Here is a 13097-nt window from a genome sequence, read left to right as displayed (position 1 = left end):
CGGACCACGGCTCAGCTCCTGCAGCACGGCATTGTGGGACAGCACCGCCACATGGAGAGGCGTGAGTCCTGCGAACACAAAACACTCGGCATCCTTCACTGCGCTCCAACATCAGCTGCGTGACAATTCATTACATGAAGCAACCAGCACAGGGCTGCCACATCAAAAATAGAATTTAGAATATTTGTTGAATTTAAAATAAAAATCCACATTTGAAAGCAAAAACGCTTGATTTGAATGTAAGGTGTGCGTCAGGCAGCTTTATCAGCTGTGCAGAGATGAGTACAAATACACAAATAGTGTATTTAGATGAGCCGCTTCTCAGAGACACTGACCGTCATAGTTGAGCAGCTCCAGGTTCACCGGCCGTCCGCTCGTCTGCACAGATCTCTGGATGGCCTGAGGAGAAAACAGGGAGAAAACAAGTACTGCTCCATGGCATTCTGGGAGAAGCTAGGCTGTGTGCCACGACCTGTCGACATTTAATGCTGACAGAAACACAGGCATTTTGTTTTGCAGTCTTACCAAAAGAGCCGTGTTGTGTGGCCAGGCGAGGGGATTTTGCGTGCCTCTTTTTTGAGGAAATGCATATTAGTTAAGCATGCTATGAGGAAGTCAGTTAGCGGCTGGTTAAATAAACACTGAGCATCTGATTGAATGATAGACGAGGACTGTTGATAGATGAGAACATGATAAGAAGAAAGGGTTAATAAGGAAGTACGGTTTTGTTCATGACTGTAGGGACAGGCCAGGCTAGTAAACTGGTTATTCAACATCTAACTGGTCAGTTACTGGTTGTGTGCTTAAATGAAGATGTAATTATCAAATCTAATTTTCGAGAGTTTTTATGTGCAGACTGCAGTGAGTCTTGTACCTGTTATTATACTGAATGCACAGGTTTATTGGTTTTATCAGTATTAGCTGAGATCATATGCTCTGGTTCTTTAAGGTGACAGATGGCTGCTTCAACATAGAAAAACAGACTCATCAAACTGTTGGATGTCATGAATTAAATTTGAACCTATCCACTGTGAAGAGTTAAACATGATGATCTAGTGTTTGAGAACACCTCCAGCTGTGGACTCGTATCATGAGCAGATACCTGCAGCGTGGAGCTGTGGCCCTTCTCTGCGCAGACGTGGAGCGGGGCCCGGCCCCAGCAGTCCCTGGTGTTGAGCTCGGCTCCCAGCTGGAGCAGGTCTTGAGCGATCAGGTGCTGGTCTGCAGCGACGCTCACCTGGAAGCCGCTCTGCGAGGAGAAGTTAATCACAGGTGTGTTCTTGTCACAGACAGGCCCAGGGTGCAGTGGGGTGTTTGTGGCTGTACCTGGTTGTTGTGTTCTTTCATGTCAAGCATGCCGAGGGCAGCCATTCTCCTGGCGAGGACATACGCCAGAGCTCTTCTGCCCTGAGCCACCGCGATGTGCAAGAACCTGTAACCAGTCGACAATCAGCTATCGACTCGAAACCACGTTCCTCTGGAGACATGTGAAGCAGCAGAAGAGCTAGAATCTGTGAGTGCTGATCGAAGCGTGTGATGTGTGTAAGAGCACTCACGTGTCTCCGTCTGCGTCTCGAGCAGTCAGCTCTCCAGGGCTCACAGAAGCCAGTCTCTCCTCCTCCTGCTGGATCTGCCACTGGAAGAAGGACACCGGCGGCGCAGCGGTCAGGCCGAGGCCGGACGAGGATGGGAATGTGTTCTGATGACTTTGGGCACCAGTGCACAGATCCTGAGGAAAGCCTCTCACCGTCACAGACTCGATGGAGAGCCGCTCCCCGAAGTCCTCCAGCATCTCAGAGTCACAGATCATGCTCTCGCCGCACGGAAACTACAGACACAGAGCCAGAGGCTGCATACATACTCCACACATCTACTGTAAACACTTCACTAATCACTCATAGTCAGCAGTGTTACTGAGCTCATCAAAAAAATCCTGAGCGATGAGAAACACTGCTCTGTTGTGATTCTTATTCAACTGTATAGCAAGTGTTTCCCACAGACTTACACTCTGTGTGGGGCACTTCCTCCATGGCATGGATATAGATACAGTACGTATATATATTAGGACTGTCAATCTATTCACATATTTAATCGCGATTAATTGCATGATTGTCATGAGTTTACTTGTGATTAATCAAAACTTAATGGCATATTTATTTGTCCTAGATGTACCTTAAATTAATACTTTTCACGTTTTTACTCCAATCACCATGGTAAGGTTAGCTTTATGCAAATATATGTTTATTATTGCATGCTGTACACTGGAATAGAACCCACACAGATCTTTTTCCAGTAGAATAACAGACAGATGTCATTGTCTTTGACAGGCCTCAGAATCTTGAGCGTGGAGATCAGAAGAGATAATAAAGCAGTGAAACGCACCAGGTTCGAGTCTGAGTCCAGGACTCGCAGTCGTTTATCAGGACACACACTCGGGTTCTCCAATTCCCTTTTCCTTCTCTGCAGCGCATTAATTAGTGCTATAATGAAATGGCAAATTATTATCCAGTACCTTTTGACAACAACTTTTCCTGTTGCTATGATTAATTTCCTGTAATCATAAGTTGATAATTGATGAAGTTACCTGGACATGTGTTTTCTACTTGATATTGCAGACCCTGTGATGAAGCATATAATTAATTTGCAACAGCATAAAAACAGCACTGAATTCATTTAAATCATGTCATAAAGCATAATAATGTATCTGTACCTGGCTGTAGTGTCTCTTCTGCAGGATCAGCTGTTTGACGGTGTTCTTCACGCGCACGCCCTGATAGAGACTCGCTATGCGCGCGCCGTGCGCGTCCACTGAGGAGCAAGAGCTTTCATTACACTTTATTGACTTTAATCAGTTTACGGTCCTCTGAAAGCCACTGTCTGCGTGATATGGACATCAACTTGACACTTATGAGCTAACCCTAAATATAATGTAGAAACTTTAATTTCCTGTAAAGCTGCTTTGCAACTATTTGTTTCGTGAAAAGCGCGATACAAATAACTTACAACTGAACTGAATATGACAGGTTTTATTCTCCAGCACAAACACAGCACTTCAGTCTGGTTGATTACAGATTAAAGAGTCACATACCGCCGTCGCTGTGAGGGCTTCCCGCGCTGCTGCAGCTCTGCTCCGAGTCTGACAGGATCGGTTCGGCGGGAGAAGAGCAGCCGTAGAACGACAGCAGGTGCACCGGACTGGTCATCACATCGCTGTCCCGGTCCAGAACACCGGACAATCCCTCACTAACTCCGTCGATAATCATCTTCTCTTCTCCTGCTGTGACGCGCGAGCGAGCGAGAGCTAGGTCTGAATGACGCAACGCAACACTAGCTTAAGACCTTATTCGCGAGTGACGTCACGACGCTCCTTCAGCATTCTAAACCACGAATAATTTAAATGTCATCAAATCAACGCGAGAGGTTCCTTGTTTAAGTGTAAATCTGATCAGTGAATAAAAAACCATAAAGATCGTCACGAACTGATCCAATCCAGTCAGCATTCATTAACGTTTGATGATTTGACCGTTTTATTTAGGGAAGATCAACCAAGAGAAACTAGACAAAGTAATTAATTTATCTTATTATTCTTAATAAAAACGAATGACTGAATTAATAATGGTAGTCTATGATGTTGAATACAAACAGCGCAAACGCGTAAACGAAAGCACAAAGCGTCTCAGAGAATGAGCTCCATCTAGTGTTAGTGAGAGATCCAGTAGTGATAGTGTTATAATCCACAGTAATCCAAAGCATTTCACTCTTTTTAAATGATTTCTAAAGAGAACAATTGAAATGTAATCAAAACAAAACATCCACAAATAACCACGTTTTCTGTCCGCTGCTGATGTACTGATGCAAAATACCACAATGGGGATAGAAAGTAAAACTTTATTTTACAAAAATGAATTTTAAAATATATATTTAATAAATAAAAACTTGCATATGCCAGACTGAACACTAGTTGCAGCACATACTGTAAATATCCAGATGCACACACAGAAAGCTCTCAGTAGGGTTCGAACTGCAGCTGACTATCAAATCAATTCACATTAACTTCACAGAAATACATGCTCTTCTACAGTTCAAGGCTACGTCTGGTCGTGTTGTCCAGGCTCTAGGTTCCAAAGGAAACAAGTCTACTGCTAAGTGCACTGAAAGAGCTTGGCACCCTGGGTACATAAAGATGTAAAGTACTTCAACAGAAATCTGTATAGATATCCAGCAGTGTATGTACTTCACTGTTAGAAAGCCCAAAGGCAGTTATACAAAAGTCACTGTCGAGTTAGACATGAGCTTCTTCAGTCTGCTGACCACATGTGTGTAACTCAGAGATAAAAGGCTACGAGTCTACAAGTCTGCTGAAGGCCAGGGATTAAAACAGGCAAGTGTCTGATCTTTAAGAAGAGCCAGGGCACACGGGTCCCGATCGAGTTCTGTGATTCCTAAACACCTTTCAGACTTCTGCTTCCACTCCGGTCAGGACAAGCGCTCTTCTTTCCCATGAGGACAGAGATGGGATGGATCTTGCGGTGTTCCCGTTCTGTTGTCTTCGTCCTCGTCCCGTTGCTGCACAGAGGACAGATACTGCTCCAGAAGACTGTCCCCCGCCGCTCGCTCTCCCGGGGAATGAAAGCCAGACTCCGGGATGGAGATCTCTGTGCGGACAGGAGCCGCTGCGGGAATGCTGGGATCTGACACTGAACTCTGTGCCACACTGAGCCGCTCGTTCACAGACGACTGCCACTCCAGCAGCGCCTGAAGCTGCTCCACACACACACACACACACACACACACACACACACACACGTTCACAGCAGTACGCAGTACATAGCAGTATTCATCATTCATCATCTTCACACAGACCTGCTTCCACAGGAACTTCACCGCTTCTTCTTGCACACGTCTCTGCAGTCGCTCTTCTTCGTGCTGCTTGCGCACCCTGCAAAACATACGAGTTAATGCAAAATACTTTACACTGTTTCAGCTTACAGTATTGTTGAAGTTGATTTGATCTAATCAGCTAACAATTAAAATAAAACAGCGATTCCTTTCCGCATCCCTTTCCTTTCTTTCCAGCTCATAACTTGATGCACAAACATGTAAACAGTGAAGAGTTTGACCTCTCCAGCTCCGCGGTCAGGTGGACGATGTGATCCTGCATCCTTCGCAAGCGGATCTCAGCACGCACTTCTTTGGCCTGTGGATGGCAGAGGCGCGTCCAGTGACCCCTCCACCACGACTGGATCCTGACAGCTGCTTCACACTGCTTTAGTTCACACTGCAGCGCAGCAGATCTCTGCATCTCCTCCACAGAACTGTTCTGGAGCACAGCATCGCCGCTCAACACATCGGTTCTGTCAGTCCGGTCCACATGAGAGCTGAGGACGGCTCCTCCCACTGATCCCTCCTCCGATGGGTGGAGCTGTGTGGATGTGGGAGGAGCCAGAGAATCATCAAACTCCTCCCCGCTGTCAGGAGCTGACGCTGGATGAACAGCAGGGTTAAAGGGCAGGAAAGCAGACTCTGAGGACAGCAGACTGCCATGAAGCTTCTCCTCATCAGTCTGCACGTCCTCCAGAATCATCCCGTCTTCAGCGGTGGGCGGCAGACGGACCGCAGCGATCACGGCTGAAGACACAGAGCTCATCCACGCATTTACATGAACTCCTGGATCCACATCTACAATCATAATGAAGAACAAATCACTACAGGAGAGAATGACATGAAAACACTGAAGGGCAGAATCACTAAAGATGAATTGGTGCCTGATTCAATGAAATAACTCTCTAGATTCTACAACAACACAAGATCATTAACATCTTTGTATTACAAAAGCTTCCCTAAAGTACAGATTACAGTCGGCTCAGGATTCAGCAGCTCAATCCTGTCTAGAAACAGGACAAGGCATCACATCACTCCTGTCTTGAAGTCTTTACACTGGCTCCCTGTCAGATTCCGTATAGTTTAAAATTCACATGCTTACTTAAAGGTTTTACATGGTTTGAGACCTCATTATCTCTCTGAGCTTTTAACCCTTTGATACAACAGTGTGTGATCTCTGCTCCTCTGAAGCTGGCCTTTTAATTGTTCCATTCCCTCATTTAAAGTCTATGGATTGTTTTATAGGGCTTTTTTTGCAATTGCTCCTAAACTTTAGAATTATTTGCCTGCCGGGATTAGGCAAGCAGTATCCCTTAGTGTTTTAATGTTCCCTGAAAGCTTATTTTTTTATGGTTGCTTTTACCTGATTATTTTGTAATTGTCTTATTTTTCTATTTACTTATTGAATTTTCCATAGTTTTGTTTTTATTTGGCTTTTATCTTTGTCTGTATTTTCACTTTTCAAGTTTTACAATTCTTACTGATCTCTTCTGTAATGTATATAGTGCATTTAAGAATATTTGTTTAATATGTATGATCCCATACCTCTACACAATAACTCACATATGGAACTATGAGCTAACAGTACAATCTACCTGAGTTTTGATTCAAAACATGTATTTACATGTTGTATATGTAACTGCTTTTTTTCCCACTATATTCAGAATCTGTTCCAAAGTTATTCCCTAATAATATAAATTTGTCATCAATAAACAGACCAATTTGTAATGCTGGAGACACTTTACATATAATTTATATAAAATAAAAACAATTAGGGGACTAGCACCGAACCTTGTGGAACATCACAAGTGACTTTAACAAAATCTGATTTATTATTATTTATTTGTACAAATTGTATTTGTATTCAGTATAATCCACTGGGGTGAATCTTCTACCAGCTCCATCACTGCCACTGACCTATTTGCTCTAAAGCCATACTGACGTTCACTCAATAAATTATGTTTATCTATAAAATTATCTAGGGCTGTCTCTCATGATTATTTTGGTAATCGAGTAATCGGTAGATTGTTCTCACAATTAATAGAGTAATCAGACAATTATATTTTTTCTGGTAATAAAAATAAATCTAAGTAATGAATAGCTTTTAAAATGAATAAATGAGGCAATAATAATGAGTTCAAATAAAGCAGTGTTGCCCTAACTCGCTCCTGGAGGTTCGATGTCCTGCAGAGTTTAGCTCTAACCCTAATCAAACACACCTGCCTGGAGGTTTCTAGTAAGGTTAGTAAGAGCTTGATTAGCTGGTTCAGGTGTGTCTAATTAGGGTTCCTGGCCCTCCAGGACCGAGTTAGGGCACCCCTGAAATAAAGTATCAAAACCAAGTAATTATATGGTTTTTATGGAACAAAACTGTTAAAAAACATTATGTTTTATAAACAACAATGCTAATGCACATTACGCATCATAACAAATGCCAGCCGAGGGCGCTAACAGCCTGACGATTGTTTTACACTTTACTGCATTATCTAACCCTTGTTTAATATTGACCATACATCATTGAATGTCCACTTAATCTTCAATATTTGGCCATTTCTTGAATATGTGGTCATCAAAACATGTAAACTCAAAGCAATGGTTTAACTTATTTTGAAATTGCGATATTGCATATTGCAAAAGATATTGAAGTATTTGCCTGCGTTTGCGTAGGTTTATAAATTATTTAACTAACAAATCTGATGAAATGGATGTTACGTTCCCAGATGAACATTATTATAAACCCAAACACACAAGAGCATGCAGAGATGAGTTTGAGTCGCTCCACACATGTAAATGATGCAGTTTGTGCAGCGCAGCGTTTACTGTGAACAGAACTGCTCTGATACACACACGTGACCTACACGCATGTAAATAATTAAAGTACATATTAAACCTGCATCACATATATTTATTTAATTGAATTGTAATGTTTGTGAATTCACAATTGAATGAAGCTGGATCTATAATAAGCATTTCACATTTATATTTGCCAAACTGTCCCTGCAAAGGGTCAGAGGTGGCATTTAAGTACCTTTACACAGACTGGTTAATACTCCTCAGAGTATAAATACTTTATATAAATATAAATGCATTTAACCAGCACTGTGATACCATAAAGAGCATGTGTAAAGATGCCTATATAGAGGAACATCGATGACTTTATTCAAATACTGGAGATGCGGTGCAATATAAGCACTGTGCCCATTTAGCTGGATTATTGGTGAAAGAGATGCGGACATTTGTGCTGAAAACCACACAGAACAGTGAATTAGTGATCTCCTCCATGAGTCTTTCACTGAACTGACCTGCCTGAGCGATGACATCCACGTCTGTGTTCTTGTGAACGTTGAGATGTGTGGGGCGAGCCGGACTCGAGCAGCAGTGACGTGTTTGCTGTAGCTGTTTCTGATGCTGTCTGCACACACACACACACACACACACACACACACACACACACACACACACAAAGATGATCAGTGAAGCTCCACCAATCAGGTTTTGCTGTGGATTAAATGGTGTGTTTTGGACGCTACCTCTGTTTGTTGAGGATTCTCTCAAGTTTAGCATCCTCTGCTGACTGTAACGCAGTTGCGGCGGTCAGCGGACACGTGGATGCCAAATACTGGACCAGCTGTGTGTGCTGCCCCGGCCGAAACATTCGCCCTTTTCCTTGACTGTAGAGCCATTCTCCTTTCAGTCTAGAGACACGGCAGAGAAATACAGCTGCTTTCTCAAGGCTACATATCGCATAAATCAGTGGATCTCAAGTTAATGTCTTCTATTGTCTTTAATTACTCTAATTACTGTAAGCAGGTGTTTGTTAGATGGTCCACAATTTTTTTTTATGTATTCTTGATGTGGTCAACTGCTAAAAAAGTCTGAACTAACCCTCTATGATTAGAAGAGCACCTTTCTTAAGGCAGTGTCAAATATGATGTATGACAGCTGTTACAGAATGATTTGTAGCACCACAGTAAAACACAGACTGCAATTCTTGTACTGAAAAAGGCATCTCACTTACCCCTCTTTTTGTGAAACCACGTATCCATCCAGCACCTTCAGACTGAGACACCAGCTGACGACATACGGGCGATAATCACAGCCGGGCAGAGCCGGAGTGGCCATCACACACGGGTTACTCCTCACGGACAGCTGCTCCAGACTGTGTAACGGAGCTAGATACGACACCTGCACACGACACACACACAGAACAGAGTCAACACCAACATCAGTATGGGAACATGAAAAAACACCTCAGCAACAAAAGCACATACACCATAAACACACGACTTTGCAACTGGGGACGGAAATTGGGGGGGTGGAGGTAATCCAGTGCAGGCAGCAGCCGTCCTACCCTGCAGCTAGAAAGCACTGGTCACGGACCCGCGTGACAGACTGGCGGTACAAAGCGGCGAAGGCGAGGGATGGGGGTGGGGAGGTGAGTGCATATCTGTATATGTGTAGGAGTTTGTGTATTTGAAGGCCTGGAGAGTTGCGATTCTCTCTAGATGCCTCAGTCCGCAGATTATACAGCGTCACAGCAAGTTGCCATGGAGACAGCCTTGGTCAGGTCCACAACAATCAGCAGGTGTCTTGTGGGAAACGGGTTGAGGAACGCAGAGTGTCTCGTTGCCATGCTTTCCAAGGGGAAAATTAGTTATCCAGCCAAGGCCAAGCTGGGAGTGGAGCCGAAAGAAGATAAGATACCAGCTGTTTTGGTCTAGTAGCCGCATTCCAATTTAACGGTCACTATGATTGTCTTTTTTGGTCTCCAAATCCTCCAACGTCTTTTCCAAAGCCGTTAGCTTCACCGTGATGTTATCCATATTGCGGTTAATAGTCTCAGTCTCAATGCTGACCGCTCTGCCCACTGCTTCAATCATGACGGGGAGCCTTGTGAGACTTTGGACAGCTGTTCCCGTCTTATGAATTTTCCGATAACCCAGGGCAAAGCCTAATCCAATCAGCAGAAGACCGGTTATCATGGTTCCGAATAGGTAGATGTCTTCAATGTCCTCCACGGAAAGAGCCGCCAGACACATGACCCGCCATCTCTCCCACGCATCCATCGTGTAGCCAGCTGCGAACGTTCGGGCAGGGCAGTCAGGTTCCCCCGAACCCAAGCTCCTCGTCGAGAAGATGGTGTCAATTGCATTGAAAGACCAATTTATCAAATCCATGTTTCAGTTTAGGAAAGCAGTGCAGAGAGAGTCTCTCAAAGTAGATGAGACAAGAGACAGGCGAAGCAGGCAAGGAAAGAAATGCAACCGCCTCCATTGAGAGCTGAAGAGAAGAGGATTTTATATACTTTATTTATATACTTTAGTATTTATTATTTTGTCTTTACTTTATTTGTAACGCCAAGAAAGAGTTAATCTCTCATGTATGAGAAGAGCGTGTTGCCGTGTACCAGCCATTAAATGTGTTGGACACCAACTCCTCGTTTTCTATCCCTTTCATTTCATGGATTTAATGAGTTATCCGAGTCAAAGCAGACAACTACAGCGACTACAGGATCTGATCCTCCTGCGCTCGCGCGCGCGGTGTGTGTGTGTGTGTGTGAGAGAGAGAAATGCGGTGCTGAAGTGAAATAGCTGGCCAGTTTGATAGCCGAATTATAAGCAGCCTAATAAAAATAATAGTTATTATTATTATAATCTAATGCAATAATAGGAAAATGAGCCTAATATAGTCTTGATTATCGACAGAGAAATCTGCTTATGTCGATATCTCTGACTATCGTATAGGCACAACCCTATACTGTAGTGTGTAAAAAAAAGAATTGCCAGGCTGAAAAACATTTTTAGTGATAATGTTTGCATTTGAAATCAAAATAATGGATAAATGTTGTGTTTGTAGTAAAACAGCATGGATCAGTAGCGGACTCTTCTATGAAAGCACAGTCCATCACAAGTGTCACCTAAGAGGCAGATGATCTGTGATGGCCTCAAAAATCCTGATCGGAGCACCCCTATTATCAAGCCGCTTCCATTATCTGTCTGCTGTGCTTTACCTCGGTCAGGTCTCTGATCTCGTTCTCTGCGAGCGACAGGACGGTGAGGTTCGCTGGCAGGTGAGCAGGAACGGTGCGCAGAGTCGTGATGATGTTTCCATGCAGAAGAAGTGTCTGAAAAAGGGTTAGACAGGCCTTAAATATCGGTGACACCATCACTTTTTTTTTCTGTGTTTTGGTTCAGTCTTCCTAAGATTTATCTAAACACATTATGAGAGATTATAAATTATTTGCCTCTCAAGACAAATGGCAAATACCTTTAACACTGAGAGCTTGGTGAGGTCTCCTATGTGAGAGATATTATTGTCTGACAGATCGAGATGCTGAAGGGAAACACAGGTGTTGAGCTGCTCGATGACCTGCACAAACACACACTAATGAAGAATCAGCCTCATATTCAATGAAACACATGGTAAATGTGAAGAACACCTTGATGTTGTTTCCAGCCAGATTGAGCCACTGCAGACTGCACAGGTCCTTCAGGCCCTCGATGTAGCCGATGCTGTTGTTGGGGAGGTTCAGGGTTCGTAAGTGTGCCAGCTTTGAGACGCCCATCATGCGCACCAGACGGTTACAGGCCACAGACAGCTGTGAACAGAGAGCCGGTCACACACACACACACACACATCAGTGCTGACCCCAGGTGTCAGAGAGCTGGTCTCACACACACATACACACTCACATCTGTGCTGAACGCAGGTGTCAGAGAGCTGGTCACACACACACACACACACACACACACACACACACACATCAGTGCTGAACGCAGGTGTCAGAGAGCTGGTCTCACACACACATACACACACACACACACTCACACACTCACATCTGTGCTGAACGCAGGTGTCAGAGAGCTGGTCACACACACACACACACACACACACATCAGTGCTGAACGCAGGTGTCAGAGAGCTGGTCTCACACACACATACACACACACACACACACACACTCACATCTGTGCTGAACGCAGGTGTCAGAGAGCTGGTCACACACACACACACACACACACACACACATCTGTGCTGAACGCAGGTGTCAGAGAGCTGGTCTCACACACACACACACACACACACACACACACACTCACATCTGTGCTGAACGCAGGTGTCAGAGAGCTGGTCACACACACACATACACACACACACACACACACACACACACACACACACTCACATCTGTGCTGAACGCAGGTGTCAGAGAGCTGGTCTCACACACACATACACACACACACACACACACACACACACACACACACACTCACATCTGTGTTGAACGCAGGTGTCAGAGAGCTGGTCACACACACACACACACACACACACACACATCTGTGCTGAACGCAGGTGTCAGAGAGCTGGTCACACACACACACACACACACACACACACACACACACATCTGAGCTGACCGCAGGGTTAGGTCAGTGTGAACCTGACTGACCTGCTGCAGATCCTCGTTGTGCTCCAGGTGCTCCAGCTTGATGATCCGGTTCTGGTCCAGAATCAGTGTGTGTATCACGGGACTGAACCACTTCGGATCCAGTTTATGAAGACCCTGATTTGAAAGGTCTAACAAACCTGGACCTGAGTGATAAGAGCACAGGACAAACACTGATGAGCGAGAGACATCTACACTCAAAACACACTTAAAATGGAAAACAATTTTTCCACAGACAAAAGAAGAGAACAGAGGTTTATTCATATCAGCTGTACTCATTAAAAAGACAAATGGTGTGTGAATTCAGAATAATTAAAGTTTCCAGTATAAATTAATCCCACTCGAACAGAACAGGTCTTAAAGAGCAGATTTGTAAATTAAATGTCAGATAATTAGTGTTATAACGGTATTCTGACAAAAACAGATCAGACAGTTCGTCAGGGTCTTCACACACTGTGATATAACCGTGATATTCCTCACACACAACGACAACATGTTGTCTGTCTGCAACGGAAGCACACGCGCAACTAATCAATCTAATCAGTCGCAGGGAGGAATGGGGTTTATTGCACATACCTTCGTAATTTGACATTTGGAGCAGAGGATCGGTAAAGCTCGCTCCCTCCTGCGCCTCCATACTTCCGCTCACTTCCCGCTTACTTCCGCTCACTTCCCGCTTGTGTCACCGCCAGGCAACCGATCGACTATTTGATTGGATAAAATAATCTGGAAATAATAATAATTTTTGATATTTTTATTATAACGCAGG

At 44.1% G+C, this 13097-nt stretch overlaps 2 protein-coding genes and 1 long non-coding RNA gene across 3 annotated transcripts in view; 1 reads left to right on the top strand and 2 right to left on the bottom strand.

Moving 5' to 3' along the window:
• Positions 1-3332, bottom strand: part of nfkbiz (nuclear factor of kappa light polypeptide gene enhancer in B-cells inhibitor, zeta) — an 8734-nt gene extending 5402 nt beyond the window's left edge. Inside the window, exons 1-9 of the mRNA XM_059553415.1 lie at positions 3089-3332; positions 2711-2808; positions 2585-2618; positions 2383-2480; positions 1557-1828; positions 1327-1432; positions 1103-1249; positions 336-399; positions 1-68 (exon numbers count right to left, since the gene is read on the bottom strand). The exon at positions 1-68 is cut by the window's left edge and continues 93 nt beyond it. Coding sequence (XP_059409398.1) covers positions 1-68; positions 336-399; positions 1103-1249; positions 1327-1432; positions 1557-1828; positions 2383-2480; positions 2585-2618; positions 2711-2808; positions 3089-3263 — 1062 coding nt within the window. The 5' untranslated portion in view covers positions 3264-3332. The remainder of the gene's footprint in view (positions 69-335; positions 400-1102; positions 1250-1326; positions 1433-1556; positions 1829-2382; positions 2481-2584; positions 2619-2710; positions 2809-3088) is intronic.
• A 536-nt stretch (positions 3333-3868) lies between these two features.
• Positions 3869-13054, bottom strand: cep97 (centrosomal protein 97). The gene is made up of 11 exons (XM_059553413.1): positions 12905-13054; positions 12332-12474; positions 11321-11479; positions 11149-11250; positions 10892-11005; positions 8900-9066; positions 8412-8576; positions 8184-8293; positions 5121-5679; positions 4864-4939; positions 3869-4761 (listed from the first exon to the last, which is right to left on the bottom strand). Exons 1-11 carry the CDS (start codon positions 12963-12965, stop codon positions 4477-4479), a joined length of 1941 nt encoding a protein of 646 aa, XP_059409396.1. The 5' UTR covers positions 12966-13054; the 3' UTR covers positions 3869-4476.
• LOC132143303 (uncharacterized) lies at positions 11411-12370 on the top strand. The gene is made up of 3 exons (XR_009434234.1): positions 11411-11521; positions 11742-11792; positions 12305-12370. It is a non-coding gene; the product is annotated as an uncharacterized LOC132143303 (long non-coding RNA).
• Positions 13055-13097: the final 43 nt, after the last annotated feature.

This window comes from Carassius carassius, chromosome 7 (assembly GCF_963082965.1).
Source record: "Carassius carassius chromosome 7, fCarCar2.1, whole genome shotgun sequence".
NCBI lineage: Eukaryota > Metazoa > Chordata > Actinopteri > Cypriniformes > Cyprinidae > Carassius > Carassius carassius.
This window is presented reverse-complemented; position numbering and strand designations above follow the sequence as displayed.

Coding starts and splice junctions, on each gene's coding strand:
- cep97 (XM_059553413.1), bottom strand. CDS start 12,965: ATGGAGGCGCAGGAGGGAGCGAGCTTTACCGATCCTCTGCTCCAAATG. Junction 12,475..12,904: donor CCAAATGTCAAATTACGAAG/GTATGTGCAATA, acceptor CTTATCACTCAG/GTCCAGGTTTGTTAGACCTT. Junction 4,940..5,120: donor CTGACCGCGGAGCTGGAGAG/GTCAAACTCTTC, acceptor TATGTTTTGCAG/GGTGCGCAAGCAGCACGAAG.